Raw genomic sequence first — 22,028 nt, 5'->3', positions numbered from 1 at the left:
TTAACAGTGTGATTGGACTTTGGGAATCCAATACAAGACAAGCTAGCTACCTACTTTTACAGTATGAAATGAAAACAAAAAGACCTGATATGCACTTAGAAGCATTGCTAGTACAGCGTGTGTTCTTTGTATAGATCAGTTCCACACCTATTACACAAGTATTAGTGAACATTTTTACTGCAGTTGTACTGGGAGCATAAAATGAGCGTAACAGCCACACAGTGCTCGGAGCCCCACAACCACATAGCAAAATTTGTCTGCAATCCAGAGAGTTTACAATCTAATTCAAAGTGAAACACAGGAATGGATATGTACAAATAACCAAGATAGTGTGAGAGCGGGATGAGAATTATGAGAGGGATGCGTGAGACAGGAGCTTCTGGCATCACTGCAATCGGCCATGTACAGTCAGAGTTAACTCTGAAAATATTTACGAACAATCAGAATGTCACTTGGTTTCATAACAAAAGTACCGAATCACACAACATTTCGAATAAAATGCAACCGATACAAAATCCTGCCACTAACAAGAAAGCAGCAACATTATTTACTGGTACTAACATCAGAGGTGAGAATCTCAACTTCTGATGTAATATAAATCCAAAAGTATCATCATAAATATTTAGCTTAGGTCCCTCCATCTCAATCCAGACAAATCTGTTTTATTTGTCAGAATATGTATATAATACTACTGGCCAGAAGGTTTCAAAAAAACCTGGTGTTATACTAGCTGGATCAACAGCATGTACCAAGGACACCGGCCCCGTGGTCCCCTGACGCAGAGCCCGTGCAAGGGCTTCCAAGCCTTCCCTTGACCTTACCACAGCACAGCTGAGGTTTGAAAAGCAGCCAGAAAATAAAAGGGTCCCAACGCAGATTATACAACCTCAAAAAAAATACAGAAACAGCAGTTTACAGAAACACTGCTTTTCCAGAAGACTGAAAGATATTTGAAGAGTTAAGGCAAAGATATCTCCCTTATTCAGGAATATATGGATATACGTGAGCTCTTTGGAACAAAAATTTTAGTTGTTCCCAATGCATACTTCAATATTGGATCCTATTTCCCTACCAAAAGTCCAGTTAAAGGGAAAGGATCAGATCAGAGGATGCCCACATTTCTTCACAAACAAGGACAACAATCGCTAGATTTATTGAGTCGTTCAAATTTGACTCAGCAAACATTGTGACTTTAAGTGCACTGTCAGTTGGGAATCTTCTTTGTTCAATAAATACAATTCTTCTGTTTCATTTCTAACACAGATTGGTAGCTGGAGACATTCATTAAACATATTTCCTGATACCTTTTTCATTAATCATGGTGAATCAAGTAATAAATTATGATGCTTCAAATGAAATTATAATCATGCAATTTTTCACATGGCTTAAATTATATAAAATACAAAAAAAAAAAAAAAGTGGGTGGGTTTTTTTCCCTATATTTCTGGTTTTAAAGCAGGAACTAGATGCTAACAAACATCTTAATACTTCATACTACTAAAAGCTCCTGCCGGTGCCACTGATTAGCTTGACTTGAAAAAAACCAAACAAATTGCATCACCGGTGTTTTCCTATTCTTAAAATTAAGAACAACATGAACGTTTGACACAAAATAAGACAGAAGGCCATAAAATGAATTGCTTTGTGGCTCATAAGTAACAGAAACACAAACGTCATATGAACTTTACCTTACTGCGTGGGTGGCCTAATAAAAACTAGAAGCAAAGCAAGGCTTGCTGTCGAGAGAGGACCACCGCCTGCCTCCGGCCGAAGCCTTGCTGGAGCGGGGTGACAGCCGCCCCAGACCCCCGCGGCCGCCCGGCACTTGGGCCCCATCCGCGCGCTTGGCATTTGCAAACCGGGTGGACAGATAAGGCACCGCTTTGCTCGCCGAGGTCTGCTTCCCCGTGATAAACTTCTATCTCATCCATAACTAGATTTAAGATACGTAGGATACACTCGTCTTCAGAGCTGTCACCAGAAGGGAACTCTATCAACGACTTCAGCTTTCATACGCTCCAGATAAACTTCCCGCTTTAATCTGTGCCCTTTGTGACTCTTCAAGCTATCGTAACCATCACAGCCCGAATACACTCCCGGATACAGGGTGCTCCAAATTAGATTCCATTTACGAGGCCAAACTTCAGGGCCTCTATTTACTGCAAATGTGACAGCTAGTCAGATCTAGAAAGAGTTTGAAAAATTAGAGGGAAGAAATTTGTTCTCTTTCCACCTCTGCCCCACCAGGCTCCTTGCTATAGCAATATATTTTAAAACTTTCATAAACCTCAAACAGAAAAAAATAGGATTATCCATTACCATGTCAGCTTAAGTGATAACATAAATATATATCACAGAACATCTGCCACTAAATCACTGTTTATAGATGTCAGATCTCATTTATTATTAAAAAACCCCAAAAACAAACACTTTAAAGCCTTCCTTATTATTTCACAAGAAATGACTGATTTCTAAACTGCAAGGTGGAGCTATTCTTTCTAATCTTTTTATACAGAGTAACTGCTGTTACAAACCTCAGTCAAGAATAACATTAGATGGTATTCACAAACGCATTATTATTGCCCAAATTACTTCATAGCAGTATGTAGTCCAGAAAATCCAACAGCTTTTCCCCATTGATTTTCCTCATCAATCCCCATTGATTTTGCATGAAAGAACATGGAGCATCTCGGAAAACTTGCTTTTATCTTACTTTTCTTCTAACAGTAGAAAATATACATCAAGGCATTATATTCTGGTATCAACAATAAAGTATCTAAAATATATTTTTAGAATAATTTATAGAGAGTGCTCGTATTTCACAGAAAGAATAAGATTTTAAAAATCAGAGTCTGTGTTTATAGTGCTGCGTTTGACTGACAGGGTCCGAGCGGTACAATCTTTTTGCTTTTGCATTTTTTCATTTAATTGGCTTTGTCCATTTTTTCCACTTTGTGTCAGCTGCTTTAATAACTCTTAAGTCAGGCACTTGGGGATCAAATTACCAAATCATGGAATTATTTCTGAATATGCAATCTGTATCCTCTTAGGTGCAAGTAAAAAATCCGCTTGCAAAAGCCACTCATCTGCATCATTGTAAATTCACCTCTCCAGTCTGACCTCTTTCCCCCTTCTCCAATCTCCAGTCATCAACAAATCAAAAATATCATAATGTTTTGTTTTATAGGAGTTTCTGTTGGCTTGCTTCATTGTATGTGATTATGACTAGACAGTAATTTCATTTTAGAAACAGATAGCTAAAACATCTGGAAAATCCACACGGTTGTCAGCCCTGCGACATTCGATGCCCTCAAACATATGCCATGCAGATACAAAGCTGCACTTCTACAGGAGGCATACTTTAAACCGTGAATGTTGAGCACACCCTGATTTTGATCTCTGCCAGTTCCCCATCTTTTCAATCAAACAGGCACTTAATGATTGCTGTGGTGGTTTGTATTACGTGATTCATGGGCGTGCTCTCAGGAGGTCATCGGAAAGGTTGGCATTTCACAAGGTGGTACAGTACCGTAGTCAGCCATTACATTCTCCCACCTACGTACAAGCTAATTTGATTAAAGGTAGAAGATCAATCAAACTCTGCTGCCTCAGAAAGATTAATTACCTCAGCACTTTCTGAATTAATTATTAGTGTTCAGCCGTGGGGATAGAGAAACCCAATACAGCAGAAGTAAAGGGACCCAACGGGCAGATGTGGTAGACTGGGATGTATTTAAGCCCAAAATTTATTATCTTTAACTAATGACAGTGTCTTCCTTTTTTTACTCAAATTAGACCTAAGCGCTACAGTGTGTTTATAACTCAGCAACAACTGAATTAAAACATTACTATTACAATTCAACTGTATCATGGAACTAATACAGCTCGCAAGAAGAGAACAAAAAAAATTAAAACACCATAAAAAAAAAAATCTTATCTGCTGGCAAGCACTCCTTAAGCCCCAGTTTTTGGACAGGGAACGAGATACTTAAAACTTTGTAGTTCTATTTTTTCTTGTGCCCCAGCGTGAGGTCTGAAGTCCAGCTGCCAGAGCAGTCTTATTGGTGATGTTTAAAGAGTATATTTCAGCCACTGCAGAGATTCTGATTATCAGACAAGTCAGCATGGCAAAAAATGCAACCATTTTCCCCAGGGAGAGCGAGCTTCCTGTCTTCAGCTGTCTGCCGTCAGCGTGCAGCACTGACCCTTCCTGCTTCATGACGCCATCAATGAGATTCTGTATTACCAACACAGCAAAGGGACCTCTTGGATCACACACTAGATTTGCTGCTATTACGGAGGGCGATTTATTTGCCCCCCCCCATAAATTTATCAAGCTTCTCTTTAAAACCAGTTAGCATTCTCATTCTCTGCTTCTATACTTCCTGGCGGATCTTGATTGAAATCCCCAAATTTCTGGCCTCGGCTGGTTACAGACGTCACCTGGTCATCTGCCTGTGAAGCAACCCGGCGCATTCTCCGCTATTACTTGAGAGCCGTCCTAATCCCCAGCCAGCCTTTACCTTGCACTTTAAACAAGCCAATATTAATTCCTTTTTCTGTATATAGGCATTCCATTCCCTTGTTATTAATAATATTTCTTTACACCTGTTTCTCAAGTGATTTCATCTTTCTTTAATGTGGGAAGCCAACACTATTCGTGATAGGCCAGCTGCAGTATCATCAATGCCTTGGGGGGGGGGGGTTCTCTTTTTTTTTTCCTGTACTAGGAGTAACCCAGGATTTTTTCACAATCACATAAGGTACTGGTGATTTATAGTTTATCTTTGTAATACTCAGTTGTTTTTCTTTTCTTTATGTCATTTTCAGCAGGTGATTTATATACTAGTTACATACACCCGTTCCTATGAGAAAGACTCTCAACTATTAGATTTCATCCCACTGCTATTACTCCAAATCCTTAGCAAAATCCAATTCTTGTGTCATACACACCTCCTCCTCTATATTTTCAGTGATGCCTGGCTTTGAGATAGCAGAATATTTCATTGACACGCTCCTGCTTTTTAATGCCAAACTCATTAATGAAGATAATGATGGAGATTTTTCCAATCTTGTATTAATCTGTGTCTTTTCCTTCTTAATTACTAATGCTCCACCTTAATGTCATAATAATAGTTATAAACTTAAATCTATATAGACTATATGTATTCCCCGATATTAAAAATATGTTATTGAAGTGAGATAATAGAGCTAATCTAGTACTATTCTTGAGAAACCGACGATATCATTTATTGTTTTATGTTAATGTATATCTTCATTTCTTTCTTGTAAATGTTTTCTAGTAGCGAAGCCTGATCGAGCGCTTTTTTTTCCTTGACACCTTGTCTCTTAGAATTACGGAAAAATAAGGAAAACATTATCAGTTTTGATATCCTGGGAGGAAGATTATCTCCTCTCCTCCACATGAATGCACTAAACCTGCTCTGACTTTTAGTTCCATTATCATCATTCTTCATCAGCCTTGTCTTTGCTCTCATCAACATCATCCTTATAAAAAATTAAGGCAAGGTGAAAGTGTTCTTTTCATTTTGGGGAAGGAATATATGCTATCTTTAATCATGAACAGATGTCATCCTTGCTGCAAACCTCTTTCTTATGTGGCTAAATACCATAGATTACAGACTTAATTCTTCTTAAGACTAATTCTCTTGAAGTCTGATGATCACTTAAAGCCAGCATAAGCTTTGCCCCAGCTACTCACTCACTCGTTTGCTGCCCACAGGTAGTGCCTCATGTAACAAATGGAATTGGGGAACTGGTCTGTTTAAAAAGAACTTCCTTCCCCCCATCCAGATCAGGTTGAACCCAGATGAATTCTTCTAGCCAGTTCACCCAAACAGCTCTACAAATGCTTGTGCTGCCACAAGGTGCTGTTAGGAGATACGAACAAGCAGCCATGGACACCTCTGGCAACACTGGCTCTAAGTGACCGTGAAGTTAGAGCACACATCGGCTCGCCTTTCAGCCTTCCTTTCCTTAGCAATACACCACCTGGCTTTCAAAACAACTTTCTTGGCTTATTAGTCACTAAGTCATGCTAAATTGGAGACCTCCTCTCCTTAAGACACCAGTTTTCTCCTATTTGAAACCCTGAAATCCCAGTGTGATTTGCCTCATTAACTAGTCCTTTAATTTTCACCTAGCTTTATTTATACTTCCATTTTGTTTCTATAAAATGGAATTACAATTATTTAATTGCAGATTACTTTCAGTTTTTCTGGTGCTTTTTTCCTCCCCAAAGCTGCAATCATATTCCTCTTACTCTGCCCAATTTCTTAGCTGGACTGGGCGTATTCTACCTTCTCCAGATAAGGAAAATAATTTTATTCACTAGAGGGGGAAAAAAAAAAAAAAAGTCAGATTGTTTTAATAAGGCTATAAGAACAGGTGAAGCATGAAAATTTGTCATTAATATGTTACACATGTATTAAATAACCAGGTATAACTGGGGTTAACATATACCTTTCAACCCCTTCAGTCAACATCACTGCTTACAGCCACTAAGTGGGCACCTTGGCGAGGCAGTTTGCTGGGGAAGTTTACCCTTCGTTACTTTTTGTATACGTTTATAGTGTGGTTTGTATTTAAACATAACACGGGGAAAATGAAGGGGAAAAAAAAAAAAGTGGTATGGTTACAATCCTTAGCAAGGAGTTACTGGAGCATCCTTGTTAGTTTGAGCAATTTATGAGCAGAAAATATACGAAGACTGCATACATTAGTGCTGTTACTTAAGGATAACTTTCTCTACAAACCTACGTGCATTTTTATATTACTATTTACTCAGCGGGACAGTTTACTGGCATCTTTTCCTTATGACGCGTCTACCACACTGCACATTATGCTTTCTTGAGGAGGCAACTAAAGTAAGAGAAGACAAATCATTTTAAATAGCCTATTTCTAATTTTAATTAGTATAGTCAATTAATTTTAAAGGTGTACATATAAATTGCTCATAGTTTTCTAACCACTATATTCTTAGTTATTCTTTCCCCCTTGCTTCAGTACTATATTGGATGTGAATTTGTAAGGCTTCCTCTCACCAATATTTCTCAGCTTTTGTTATTTTAAGTTATGCTCATCTTTTTCAATGTTTTGTAATAAGTGCTTTGCTATTGCTAATAAATGGAAAGTTTCCAAAATAATTTCCAACATTAGAGAAACAAATAAAACCTAAGAACTGTATTTGGGAAAAACAAGAGGAAGAAAACACTTTTGAATATATTCCTGTGTGACGTGGCATCTGTCATCAGCTTTCATAAATCACTTACTGTCTCGGTTAGCTCTAGACGTTGTTGAAGTTGTTTCATCCCAACTCTAAGTCTCCTTGATAGGCAAAGTTGAACTAAATCACCACTAGGTGATTAATCAGGCTTCATGTTTTTGACAATGTTTCAGATTAAGACAGGCCAGATATTAAAGATTTTGAGACATGATGAAGGCCATGCTTATTCTGTTGTATGAATTCTACTCAGATTATCTGACCGTATATTCCTTTCTGTTTTCAAATTAACATTTTGGTCCATGATACAAGAATAGAAATACTCCCAATATATCATGCCACTCCAAATTAGATGAAAAAAACGAACAATCAAAAATCTAGCAGCATGTTTGTAGAGGAAACTATCAATTCAGAATGGTTTTCGCTATTTCACTATTGACTGTGTCACGCGTGCACGAGTGAAGGAAATGAGCCTCAGGCTGAACACTTTCATAGAGAAGCACACGAGATGGTTTGCTTGCTCTTACCTACAGTAAGTGACTTTGCAGGAGCAGACTGAATAAAAATATGCTGTGGGTCTTCTTTTTTTTTACTTAGATGTCTGAGAGCATACAACAGATATCTATTTATATCTGCTTTTTTTTCTGCCACTAGATGCTGCCATTAATATAAGCATAAAACACTAAAAAGGACTGCAAACTACGCTTTCCGCACTGTAAGCATCACACTATATTGTGTCAATTAAACTGTTTCAACAAGATACAAGTTAGAAGGGCAAAAAATCTTCACATAACATAAATGCTAATTAAACTGTGATTTCAAGTTTAAAACTGAACTGTCAGGTAATTAAACAGGTGATTAAACTTTCTTCAACTTCACACTTGAAAAGACATCAGATGCCTGCTTAGTCTCCACACGGTGATATGTGTCGAAGATATTCAGATGTCAAAGCTGTACTACTTTTAGGGCAACATTCTACAAGAGCCATGATCCATATTTCTTCTGAAATTGCATAAACCTGGGCTCAAAGAGCGCTGGTAAATCCCAAACCGGAGCCTCTTTGTAAACAGCAGGACAGGATCCCCACGCCTGTTCTCACAGCTCCTCACGCACCAGGTCCTGTCCCACGCTCTGCGTGAAAGGACCCACGTACTGATTTTAGGCACATCACGCTCACTTCGGTGAAGCATAAATATCAGAGTTACAAACAACAAAAGAGAGCTGGAAAGCAAGTTCAGATGACGAGTCTGCATAGCAAAAGCAGCTAACACAATTTATAACTTGATACTTGCTTTCTTTGGTGGTATATTTGTAGCCCTTTAAAGCCTCATTCTGTGAAGAATTCAGTTTCACTGCCTAGAATATTCTTAAGGGTATAATACAGCCTCAGATATATAAACACAACAAAAGCAAATGACGAATAATGTTTTCAACGCAACACCCAAAACCTCTGATGGTTCTTGTCAGCTGCCTATCAGCTCAGAAAAAATAATATTCTGGCATTATTTCAGAAACCATACAACTTTACAAATTTTAAAAAGGCTGAAACTGAGGTTCCCTAGTTAACAGTTCATGAACCAAAGGAAAACGAGAGAGCAGCCCTCACCCGTGCGGACAAGCCCCTCCGACTCCAGTCTCGGGCAGCACCAGGCAAAGGCCGGAGGGCGATTCCCAAAAGCCAGGCTGAATTGGTCAGAGCCAGCTCGGAGTCGGAGGCGACGCTCTCTGCTGGGTGCTGTCTTTGCCAGTGCAGAGATGTAACTACTTCTCACAGAGCTATCACAAGTGCACAGGACTTACTAATTCATTCCTCATGCTACACTAAAGCAGCTGAAATACACCTTTCGGGCCAAGTTTTGCCCAGAACAGATGTATTTTCAAATCACTTATTAGGCCGCTAACAAGGCCTTAGAGGCTTACACACATTCAGGTGTCTCTTTATCAATGGCACGGTTCAATTTAATCCAGATAAAGAGCCCCTGGACAATTAACAATTGACTAAAGCGTGGTGGAGTCTCTAACCGGCTATCACATCACGGCAGAGAAAGCAGTACCGGTATCCATCGCTCCGGCATGGTCCTGAGCTCACCTTGACTTTACCTAACTGTTTTCAGTATCGTCAGAAGCCAGCGATAACAGCAGAAGATGACAAACTCTTTTGAGATTATTATTACTAGGTACCATAGCTGCTCTCAAAAGACAGCTCAAGAAACCCTTATTTCTGGAGACCGCGGTGTCTTCACAGGCCTACTCAACATCCAGAAGTTCCTCCTGTTAAAACAAACTACAACGTGCACTGCTGTTGGGTAGGGAAACATGGTAAAAAACGTATGCTCCCTCAGCACGGTATTTATGACCGTAAGGGCAGCGGTGTTAACCTCATCAGAAAGCTCCTCTGCGTATAGCGCAGCAGATCCATAAAAATACCAGGTCATCCATAAACCCTTAACAGCTCAAGAGTGTTTTATTTCCAACGGTCAGACCTTGCATTTTTAGAAATATAGGGCTGCTTTGACCACATTAAAATCGACGTTCGGTTTTAATAATTGCCTGAAAGAGAAGCCTACTTTTGACACCCAAGTGATTTAATAACTAAGATGACCAGAGTTCATCACTTACTGGACTCTGGGTCTGAGTTGCCGTCTCCTTCCGTCCGGCTGTTGGGTGAAGCTTGCTCATAGTACTCCTCCTGCGGGAAGCCGAGGGGCAGGGGGTGCGACGTGCTGGCACCGCTCGGGGGTTCGTGGTCTCCGAGCCCACTGTCGCTGCAGCTTTCCTGGGAGCCATCTGGTAGGTGAAACGTGACACGGCGCTGAGGCTACAAGGAAGGAAGAAAATTATATGGTTTCCACTACAGTATCAGTAATTGCTTAATGCAAGCAATTTAGGAAATGTATTATTTCAGTTATCTGCTGAAGACGCATTATCTAGAGTCGTGCACAATTTCAGGCTTTCATGAACAGGCAGCCTGCTTTCAAACCCGCTTCACCTGACAGCACTGCTTTCTTCTATTTTTTAAAAATGTAAGCCCTGATGCAAAATGAAAGACACCTCAAACTAAAGAGATTCTGTCAGACTTCACAAGTCTTTGGATGCCTTTTGTATATTGACTTGGAGATTTCAATCACTTTTTGAGGCTCAATTTATTTCACTGCTCAGTTTTCTAGTTTTCAAAAAACATTTTCTTTCCCATTAAAAGCTGTTCCACACTTTCAGGCCTAAAAAATGTTGGAATGTCCTAACGTTGTTGGATTCTTCTAAGGCAGAGAAAGAACAAACAATAACAAGCCTTACGTATTGAAAACAATTTTAATAGATTCTGCATATCCATTAAGCTAATGAATTGAAAGCGGATTCCACAACTCTCCTTCAGACATTTCATTACGACCCTTTTGATTTCTGTGACGCCACAAACCTGTATCTTATCTGTGAAAGGCTGGGAAACAGGCTGAGGAAGGAAAGCGTCCCAGCGCAGCTACTGCAGGAAGGGCCAGGTGAATGAGGCACCTGATGCATCAGGCATAGCCCAACATTTTCCTTACCTAAGTGACTCTGCCTGACTTAGGCCCTGAATAACTGAAATTTAAATCTGTCCCGGTATTAGAAGAAAATATGAACAAAGAAATAAGCAGCTCTCCCGCTTATTTCCATGTGTCTTGGAAATATGAAATATGATGATTCAAAAAAATCCCAAAATAACAATTTAAAGTGTACTTAGCTTGATGTTACTCAAAATTCCATTTGAAAGGCAATGTGAAACTTTCCAGCTCAATTGCTGGGATTAGTAATGCTAGAGATCAGATTTTTGATGCGATTATGCAAAAAATTGTATATACTGTGTTTATAATACAGCAGATGTCGTCAGAGGTCCCTAGATCTGTGGTTCCTATAGGTGATGGTGTTGAACACCATCAGTTATATTAGGTTTTTGCTAAAAAGTGAAATTCCTTTATTTTTAAAAATCTTTTTGTCACTGTGACATTCTTACATATGCCCACAGACAGCTGCTGTACAGCGTGGTGCAGCCAAGAAAATGGCAAGATCAACCTCACCTATGCAACTCCTGACAGATGTGGGTGAAAACTCCTCTTAAAAGCTACCAGAAAGAAATTCATGACTTTCCCAGAAAATCTGTTCTAGCGCTTCACCATTACCAACGGAGAGGTTTTCTTCTACTGTCTAACCTGCCTCTTTCTTGTTACAAAATAAATCACTTCCACAGTCCCATCCATCATGGTCTGGTTATTCCCACTCGTCTTTCTGGCATTTGGCACTTTAGTCTACTTCAGAATAAACAGACCTTATTATTTCAATCTGTCGTGTGCCTTCTGATACCTATTACTGCTCCCCCCCTGCACACGTGCTCACACATGCTTCTCTGCGCACTGCTCAAAACTCGTTACGCAGCTTCAGCTGAGATCTTTAAAGCGTGGAGTAGAGCAGAAGGATCATTTCACGTCTCCTGCAGGCTCCATTGCTGCTTTGCGTTTTTCATGGCAGCGTAATGCATTTTCCTTGCCAACCAACATAGTGCCCAGCTCCTTTTCTAATGATCTTTTGCTAGATGTCCCCTTTCTGGTTGGTGCCATTGATTGCTGGAGCCTAACTGTGGCACTTTGCATTTATCCTTCCTGCCATTCTGTTTTTCCAGATGATTTCGTCTGTTTATCACCAAGCACACTCTGCCTCCCAGTCCTGCTTTCCTGTTTACCAAATTTGCAGATTTTAGATTCTCCTTCATTAGGCAGATCTTTAAGAAAAACTGGGACAGATCAAGCCAAGAAATCAGTTGAGGAGCTCTGAAAACCTGAATACAGAACGACTTCCCATCACAGAGGATGGGAAGGAGAGAAGACATCCCTCCTGTGACTGCAGGAGAAGCCTTACAGCCCACTGGAAAAAAAGTCAGATGGTGAATGGTTCACAGCCAACATCTCCACCCCTACCACTGTATTTCTGGTGTCATCAAAAGAATCTTTTTATTTAATTATTTAATCTTAAAGCGAGCTGTCTGCTGCTGCTGCCAGGGCTCCCTGGAAGGTGGCTGGGACAGTGGTCCTACTCCTCCCACCAGCTGTCTGACCCTTTTCCCACCACAGAGGGCTAAAGATACATGGTCTCTGCACAGTCCAAAAAACAGATGGATCCACAGAAATTCTGATATGACTTACCCTATTCTACCTCTTGTCAGTTGCCTCTCAGAGCCCTACTCACACCAGCAGCCTCAGTCAACTCTCACCTGAAAGTCCAAATAACTAAACTTTTGTTGAGTCGATGCAGCAAAAATATTCCTGCAAAGTTTCTGATACAAAAGCGCACCAAGCTTGCAGAGTCACATAGCTACGGCATGTGGAAACGGAATATGCTGTTTCTTTTGTCTTAAATGAGTCTGCTGCTCACAGTATCTATGAAAAATCAACCTTCATGGCATGACCTGTTCCTTCAGATTTATTTGTGAGGTTTATTGCCCTTCCTGCCATCTCCCCTTGTGCACGTACTCATGCTAGGTTGTATCTTATCTCCAAGCTACCAGTGAATCTTAAGAATAAAGTATTCTTAAAACATTAGCCCGAGTTTTAGCATTAGATACCAGTATTAGCTTTTGCAAATGGCCGGGAATACAATGGTTACTATTATGTGCAACTGGAATTCACTAAGTTTAAACAAGAATATTTCTGTTCATGGTTTGTCATCAAAATACAGAAGTTCTTTAGCAGATGACAGGAAAGGAGACCAGACAGTCACCAAGTTTTGTTTTTTTTTTTTTAACTGCCTAGCCCTGTGAGAACAAACAAAAGCCATACCCCAAGCAAAATTAAAAATCTCGCTAACCCTCACATTCAGTAAAAAATGGTAAATATTTAGTTGCATAATTTGAGATGTTATTAGTAGGAAAGATAAAACCCATAAGATTTCAAGGAAACTGGCATCAGCTAAAGGCTCATGATTTTTAATTTGATAGTGTCCCTGAGTATGTCACACCTGATAACGCTGATGACAGAACACTTTCGGAAGAATTTATCAAGATGAAAAAAACCCCAGCTATTTCACTCCATGGCAGTGCTGCCATTTTCTTAATTCATGCAGGCATCAGACAATGATCTGGAACAAGTAATTCTAATAAAATTTTGCCAAAAGCTGGGACTTATCTTCTGTCACAATTATTTTGGAAATTTCCTCCTTGAGGCATTTAAATTTCAATTTATAAGATTACAAAATATCCTCAGACTCCAGCTGCTTTTCCATTTATCTCCAAAGGGAGTTAGCACCGATAGTAATAGAATAACAAGGATTATGGTTTGTTTTATTTATTTGACTGACAGTCAGTATATTTTTTTCAAAAAGAGAGAAACGCAAGCAAATCCATTATGTATTCTTAGTGGATTCTGAAAACGCTGATGTAGGAAGTTGTAATACAGACAATTAGACTGATGGGGGAAAATGAAGTGGAAATTTCAGGGAAAATGTACAGTAGTACATAGTTTCTCTGACATATTTAACAATATTAAATTACACTTTATTGGTATGAAAAGAAGAATTTTGCTTCCTGAGATGTCACGAGCCCAGACACAAATTCTGTCAGAGGTCTCATACGGCATCCAAAAAAGAACTGCGTCTTGTAAAAGCAATGTGTGTCTGGAGGGATCAAATTATCTCAGAAAACCACAAACCTTTTACTCTCATTATTGAAATTTATATGAAGACTGATCAAAGCCCCAAACTATTCTGTGTTCAATCTTTCACTACAATAATTAGACTCTGGCAGAGGGGAATAATAAAAGATGAGTCTAAGTAAATAGCTTTGGATACATTGAAGGGATGATTTCTGGAATTATACACCAGGGGTTAGCCAATTTATAATCAAAAACTGAAAAAAGGTAATAGAAAAAGCAGCAGATATCAACTGAGGAATATTAAACTATTAACCTTATTATCTTCATTCATTGAAGCAAATTAATATCCTTTTAAAAGGATAACATAAAGAAAAAATATTACTGTTTAATTTATGTTGAATTAATTATATTATTTAGATTATAATTCTGATTTAAAACAGATCTTATTTAGGAGATGCTGTAAGACAGCACGAAAGTAAAAGAACAGGATGACTTCAACATTTTTCTCCACTATTAGCAGCTAGTGAATAAAGAAGTAGTCAAAAATATTTTTTAACTTCAAACTCTTGTTTCGCTACTCATATTCATTTTCTCAGTTGCTTATGTCTTTCAAATGCTAGGAAGCTATGAAATGCATACCTTAAATAACCAGACAACAACTATTCAGTTATGACCAGTACTACTTCTCAGTTGTTAAAGAAAATCCCTAATCAAACTACAATTTCCAGCTCAAGTCTTTTTATACTCAACTTTATCTCCTTTTGTTCCAAAACCGCAATCTTTTGTTCCATACGCTTTGATAGAGACACACAGAACCCAGGTACTACCAATGTAAAATTCTCAGAAGAACATGAAAACAAACAGCTTAAAAGGATCCAACCACAAACCCAATGGGAAACATGTCTTCATGTTGAAACTCAAGAAAGAAAAGCTAGTATTTTTATTTTTTCTTTCCCTAAACTTAGTAGCGTACAGCATGACTATGATGACCCAAAGAGTTTCTATCAATTGTTTTGTAAGTCTGTATTTCACACACTTACTGCAGCTCAGAGCATTAATCTAAGACCTATGTTATCTTGATAACTTCATAATGGAAAAAATACATAATTTTTCACTCAAATTAGAGTAACTTCTAAATTTTTACCAATAATGATCTGTATTTTCTTTTGGAACATCTATGAAGATGCTGAACTCTCTTGGTCACCTTTATTACACACAACTAGAAACACTTCACTAGTAACGAAACACTATTGTAATGACCTTTTATGATTTTGCAGTTGGGTTTTTTTTTTTTTAATTTCTTCAATATGGCCTGCAGTGATCCCACACAGGACTGTTTTTTTTTTAAAAAAAGAGCAAAATGAAGGGCCTGTGTTTGGGGGGTGGGGGGAAGGAGGAGAGGTAGTGTGTGTTAATACCCAGCTGATTTGATGAGTCCAAGCTTAGCAGACATTAAAATCTGTATTTTCCTCATCTCACGTGAAAAAGTAAAATCTCCAACTATTGCCAGTACTATTAGCCTTAATTGTCATCTCGTACAGACCAAGCTTGTTGAACAAGCCCTTCTATTAAACAAATTCAGCTGTATCAGTTACTGTCCTATATTGATTGCATCCCTTTCAGCTTCTGATATGTTTGTCAAATCAAACAGACCTGCTGTTTTCCCAGTTTACCATATTTACCCTTTTAAATATTGGCAAAGCATTATGTTTTCAGATATTTAAAACTTCAGAAATTCAATATAATCCTTTTGACATTCTTGTTATAAATTTATCGAGTCTTCCTGATTTAATATCATTAACGTTAATAACTGGTATCTTTCATCCTCACTAATTACTAGTGGAAAATACAGCATCTGGCTTCCTTGTAAAGAGGAGAAAGCTTTGATAATTACTTTTACCTTTCCTCACTGTGATTAATGATCTAACTGTTCCAAAGCAGTACGAGATATGTAAATAGTTTTAGCCTTTCACTTATTATTGATTTAAATGACTCCTCCCACTTTATTAATTTATTTAGATGCAGGAAGCATCATCTATTCTTTTCAAAAAGACAAGAAAAAGTTTGGTTGACTGCCCAGAGAAATGCAAATTCAGTATGGATGAATACCCTAGACAGATCTGTAGTTTTTCAATGAAAGAATTACTACCTCCACAGCAAAACAGTGGAACAGACGGTGCCCCGTTACCTGCTCAAATGGAAATTACTGAAAATTGTCAGAGCTTGTAGCTGGATTCACTCACACAAAGTTGGCTCAAGTGATGAGAAGTAATCTTGCAAGACAGTCTTGTAACTCGACAGCACTCACTCACTCAGGGTGCCTTATTAAAATCATACTTACATGCCACTACAGGCATTTCTCGCTGCCATGTAAAACTGCACCTAACTGATAAGCAAAAATATTATATATTTCAGCTATTAGCTACTGCAAAGAAATAATTTTGTGAAACCCTTTTTCATGTGGGTAAGCGACAGGGTTTTTAACACCACCTACTTTAAGAAGCAAATTTTCACTGATGCCAGTTTTCACTGAAGTAACTAGAAGCCTAGCTGATACTCCCATCTTCCTCTTGCGGCACAGAGGTCATGGAACAAACTCATTAACCAAATTGTCGCTGAACAAAAGCGCTATAAATCTGGAACTTCACAAATTTCCGATTAACAACCTCAATGGGTATTTATTTTCAGACTCTAATCTTCATTTTACCAAAGAGTATATCTCATATGACATTTCCCAGCAACATTTAACAATTAAATTGTATTTTCTGAGCTTCTTGAAATAACAACAAAGAACTGAAATAAAAAAGAAAATAAAACTGAAAATAACATTTAAAGCACATCTAACATTTTATTTAGCTTTTGAAAGGCAGTTATTGTATGCTAACTAGATGTCAAAATGATAGCTGAAAGCATGCTTTTTAAAGTTTAATTCATGTAAGTCTTCAATTTGACATGTGATTAAATAAAAATTACACATGAAAGTTGCACTATGGCTGTGCTGTTGCTAAAGTTCAGAAATAGCAAAGTCTCAATTCTGATTTTTTTTTTTTTAATATGTTCTTCACTTTCCAGGTTATCATGTGTGATGTTATTATCTTGAATGCTTGATTTCCGATAGGCAAAGCCATTTTAGTTAAAAGCACATAATCATAAACAATAATACAGAAACATTTTGGTAATATTTGACATCACTTCTGACTGCTGGTCCAACAACATGGATTTTTTTTAGCAGAAATATTGATCGGGTGTTATTACAGTTGTGAATATTTCTTTTAAAAGCAACACTACTGCTTACCAAGTATTTTCTTTGTGTTAATACTGAAATGGAGCAGAATTTATACTTTCATAAACGTACATAGCACTCTAGCTCTAATTTCATTTTGTTAATTTATACATTTCAGTTGTAGCTCAGAAAAATACATTTCATCTTTCTCCATGAGTAAGATAGAGATTTATGGAATAATAAATGTTGTTCCAGTGAATTACTTACTGACCTCCAGCCCCTACTTTTGCATCATAGCAGTCAAGGCTAAGCCATTAAGTTCAAGCCTGATGAGGTTATTAGATCTATAGAGACCTGGAAGAAAACTCAAAAACTTGATTCAATTTCCATTTGCAATTTTTTTTTTTCTTTTCAATTCAGGTCTTCATTTAAAGGTCAAATCTTTCTGAAGCAAAACACATGCGTATAACACAAGCCATCACAAGCATTCACTTAAAGAGGCTTGAAAATGTGCTTTCATCATTTCTGACCAATAAATGGAGCTATTCTTATTAGTGTTTCCCAGAAAAAGGGACTTTTATCTAAATTTGGTTCTTTGGATTGAAAGTTTACTGAAGTCAGAAGAAAAACACAGACTCATACTTTCAGTAAGACATGCTCAAGGAGTATTCTTAAGTACTCTAGCACAAGTAGCTGTGTATCACTTTAGTTGTATTATAAAATAATCTTGGCTCCACAGAACATTTTCCTGCAGGTGTGGACAGGATGTTTGAGTGAGAAGATTATCAAGTGGTTCACCTGTAATACAGACATGGAATAACCTTATGCTTGATATTCGCATACATAGTTGTCAAATGGGAACTCATTTTGCTATGGTTAAAAAAAAAAGGTACACAAATTATGGCTGAGAGCAAGGCTGTGGTAGAAGCTCAGAATCTGAAGAGGTTGAGTAACCTCTTGACTAAAGAGACAGACAGACACACAGATCTCCGCAATTTCTTCTAGAAAACCCCCTGATATTTTTTGATCCAATAGTTTCCAGACTACATATCCACCAATTTTGATATAATTCACGGTAGCCTTCAACAGCCTCGGAGACCACCCGTTGCTCTTGGTCCCCAGGGAGCAGCCAGCCCTTGCTGCACCCAGACACAGTAAAGCAGCAGGTTTTCTGCGATATCTCCCTAAGAAGAGTTAACACAAAAAATAAAAGAATAAATTAAATTAAAAGTGAAGGGCCTTTAAAAGTGAGTAGAAAAGCAGCTCTCTGGCATATCATTATCTCACGACATTTGTTTTGACCTTTGTTATAACAGCATTTAATTTGTTATAGCAGCAAATATACATATATAATGTTTGATATCAAGTATTTGATTAGCTAGAATGGTAACCGATGATAGATAAAATGGAAGGATAAAACTAATATATTTTATGCTGTTGTCAAAAAATGCATCTTGCTCTTTCTGGAGAAGAGAAAGAATAGACAAAAAGTTACCCATTCACCCAAAATGTGCTCTCGGGAAACTCAGGACTTACTTAGAGTGCAGTGAAAGCATTCTCTTTTCTGTATCAGTATTTGCTTGCAACATCTATCTTTCTGGCCTTTAGCAAATATCCTTTAACCACCTAGATTACCCATTCTCAGTTTTAAATGTACAGCGCATTTGCCATCTGAGGTCACCTATCTAAAGTACATTCTCATGGCAATTATAATTAGTCCACCTTTAGGTGAAACGGTTAAGGAAGAGACAAGAGAATAAAAAGAAAATCCGCTGGCCTGTGTAAAATAAAGCTGTAGGCCAAAATTTACAAGCAGTGATGCAGTTCATGATGTATTTGCTTTGTACAAAGTAAAAAATATAGCATTTAAGTATGGTGACGTTTATCAGCATTACACTCGTTAGTGGACTCCAGTGGTCCAGGACAATCTTCCCTGAATCAAGAAAATTGTCATCAGAAGAGGCACCACTGAGGAGAATCCAAGAAAGCTTCCAGAATCAAAACACATATCCTGAAATTGCCTTTCCAATTGCCAGATAAAAGTTTTACTTTCAATATGAGAATTTATTCCATATACTGAAATATAGGAATTTTTGACTGGTACACTGCTTTGCTTCAATCTTCTTTTATGTCAGGAGGAAAGATGCTATGTGATAAATGCCACGGTGAACACTGTTGCAATACTTTGGTTTTATTTCAAATATTGGAAATATCCATTTTTGTCTCCAAGTTGTTTTAAGAAAAAGCATTATGTTTTATTTGATTGAAGTCAGAAATCTCCCATTTGCATCACTATTTTCACAGCTTATACTATCAGGATGATAATAAGTTTTTAGCTGTTATTTACAGTGGAATACATGAAATATTCAAAATTACTGAAGTGAGTTGAGCTACATGCTACTAACACATTCTTAAAAGGATGTCTGAAATACCTATTTGGAAATGGGAAAAATTTTGCAAATTGAAATGCTGTATTGTATCATTGATACCATCCGCCGCTCCTCAGAGCAATGTCTCTGCAATTGTCCTTTCAGAAAATCAGAATATATAACTGTCAGAATTCACCACTTGTGTAATTTCAGTAAAGCAAAATAAAAAGCCATTAGCCTTCCCTTGTTCTTTAAATCTCTCCAGCTTATTTTTGTATTCAGTGCAGCCATTCGTTGGGACTATTAAGATTACTTATCTTTCTTCATGGAGCAAAATATACAATAAAAATTACTCAAGTAATGCAGCATAGGTTAGTTTGCATAAAGAAATAATGCAGTTCTGGGCAAGGAGAATCGAGGGACTCCAGCAGAAGCGTGGGGGAAGTCTCTTCCCCCCAAAGCAAGCCGAGAGCGGCTGTGTGCCGCTGAGAGCAGCCGACCTGCCCGCGGCCAGACCCGCGCGACTGCCCCGATTCCAGCCCGGCTGCGACCTCCAGCCATGGAGTTCGTGCTCTGAAATCACGAGAGGGCAGCTGTGGAGGGGAGCTGTGAGGCAAGGTCTGGTTTTGTGAGGTCCAGACGTGTGTCAGCAGGGACGTGGCTTTATAAAGCACAGCCCGTGACCGTGGGTTGCTTTGCTGACAAACAGTTACTGAGGTCACTGAGAAAACAGGTGAACTCAAGCCACGCATAGTAAGTAGAAACTGAGCCAGAAGTGAAACGGTTTACTTAGTAACTCAAGGAGTCAAGAGAAAGAATGCAAAAACCCATGTAAAGCACCATGGGGAAATAGTAGAGAAGTCAGTAGAAGTGAGGACCGGGCACTGCCAGTGAGCAGTGAAGGCCAGCTCTTCCTCACGGGAAGCCCGACCAGACCACCAAGTGCTCTCAGCAGCACTGAGCATACCGACGTTTTCCTTAAGAGCAGCTTAGTCCCAGCCATTTACTGTATAAACCCAAAAATAACATTATCGCATGCTTATAAATAGCATAGTCCTACATCCGAGTCCCCGCATCTCTGGAAAGATGCCCAAGGAAAAGTGCCCCAAAGAGCTGAGAAACAAAAGGGGCTGGGGACGGAAGGCCGAAGGCCCAGCGAATGCCTCGTCTGCAACTCCCTGAGTCCGTTCGGTGGCTACGTCTCCTTCCTCACCAGCCACGCAGGGGATTGACACCGCTATCATCTTTACTTCAGGACTATTCAAATATGACCTAAAGCTCAGTTAAATCAAAGGTAAATATTATTCTCCATACAAGCCACACTGAACTTGCAAACTATAAATCAGCAATACTTTTGCAACCCTGACACCAAGGAGATGAGCAGGAAAGGCAACTGCTTGCTCTAGTTGATCCAGGAAAGTGTGACGGTGCAGAAATCCCTCGTAACGTGCAGTCATGCAAGAACAAACGCGAGGCCGGGGGTCTGCACTGTACTCTTACTGCTCAGGAAAAGCAGATTGCTGCAGATATCCGAGAACCAGGGAGGACATTTGAAATAAAGCAGCAGGAAAAACCTGCGTGTGGAAGGGTAATAACGTTAATGGCAGCAGAACTGGCGTAAATCGTGCGGGCAGCAGGGAGACGCTATGGGCACGAGTATCTTCCACACACTGCCGCACGTACGTGCACACGGACTTGCGTTCCTGGATCAGTTACACTATCCAACGCCCGTGGTAACTGCCCTGGCTGCTCACCCTGAAACCATCGTTATGCATAAATTTTCCTGACTAAAGAATTCCATTTAATTCTACTCTAAGATATTTCTTAGTGTTTTCTTATTTTCATTGGCACACAGCATCTGTGCTTTGCACAATACAAAATGGATTTCACATATTTTCCAGGCAAAACGTGTAAATACAAACTTGCAGTACTAATTATGTTCTTTCTCCTACTGTTTTTAATTAATTTGACCTTTAGTCCTATTTTTGTCAATTCAGGAGGCATATTGCAATCAGAAGAAAGCTACTGTGTATTCTGCAAGTCACCAACTAAATGAGTAAGCAATGGAGGAAAGCCTATAGCACGCAATTAGCATTATCCTTTTCATTTTTTTTCTTCACAGAACTCATTAATAACTTTTAGTAGGTAAAATTGAAGCTAGGAACCCTCCTACACCTTAGGCACATTATATTCTACCTTTGCACAAAAGAAATTCTTTTGATGTGCTGGAAATCTTATTAATAGATTCACCAGAAAACAAGCATGTAAGCTGGCAGAGGCAATTGCAAGAGGTAAAATGAATGTCAATGACAGATGAAAGAAAATTTCCATGCCGTTCAGATCAATATAAACAAAAGTGCTGCAGCAACCACAGCACAGAGACGAAGGGAATTCATCAAACTTGTATTTCAGATTATTTGTCCTGTTCCAAATGCACCCTCTGTGTTCCTGAGCTATGTTCTTCCTTTACCCAATTAATACTACATTAAGATGCACTCCTGCAGGGGCTTTTTCCTTCTGTTGCTGAATTGAAGTTTTTCAGTGCACTCAGATATGGGAGGGGGGGAGCGTAGAGAATA

At 38.7% G+C, this 22,028-nt stretch overlaps 1 protein-coding gene across 1 annotated transcript in view; it reads right to left on the bottom strand.

Moving 5' to 3' along the window:
• The window catches only part of PCDH11X (protocadherin 11 X-linked), a 512,159-nt gene that overhangs the window by 130,125 nt on the left and 360,006 nt on the right, over positions 1 to 22,028 (bottom strand). Inside the window, exon 6 of the mRNA XM_075763091.1 lies at positions 9,863 to 10,061. Coding sequence (XP_075619206.1) covers positions 9,863 to 10,061 — 199 coding nt within the window. The remainder of the gene's footprint in view (positions 1 to 9,862; positions 10,062 to 22,028) is intronic.

The sequence above is a fragment of the Balearica regulorum genome, chromosome 11 (assembly GCF_011004875.1).
Source record: "Balearica regulorum gibbericeps isolate bBalReg1 chromosome 11, bBalReg1.pri, whole genome shotgun sequence".
In the NCBI taxonomy this organism is placed as follows: Eukaryota; Metazoa; Chordata; class Aves; order Gruiformes; family Gruidae; genus Balearica; species Balearica regulorum.
This window is presented reverse-complemented; position numbering and strand designations above follow the sequence as displayed.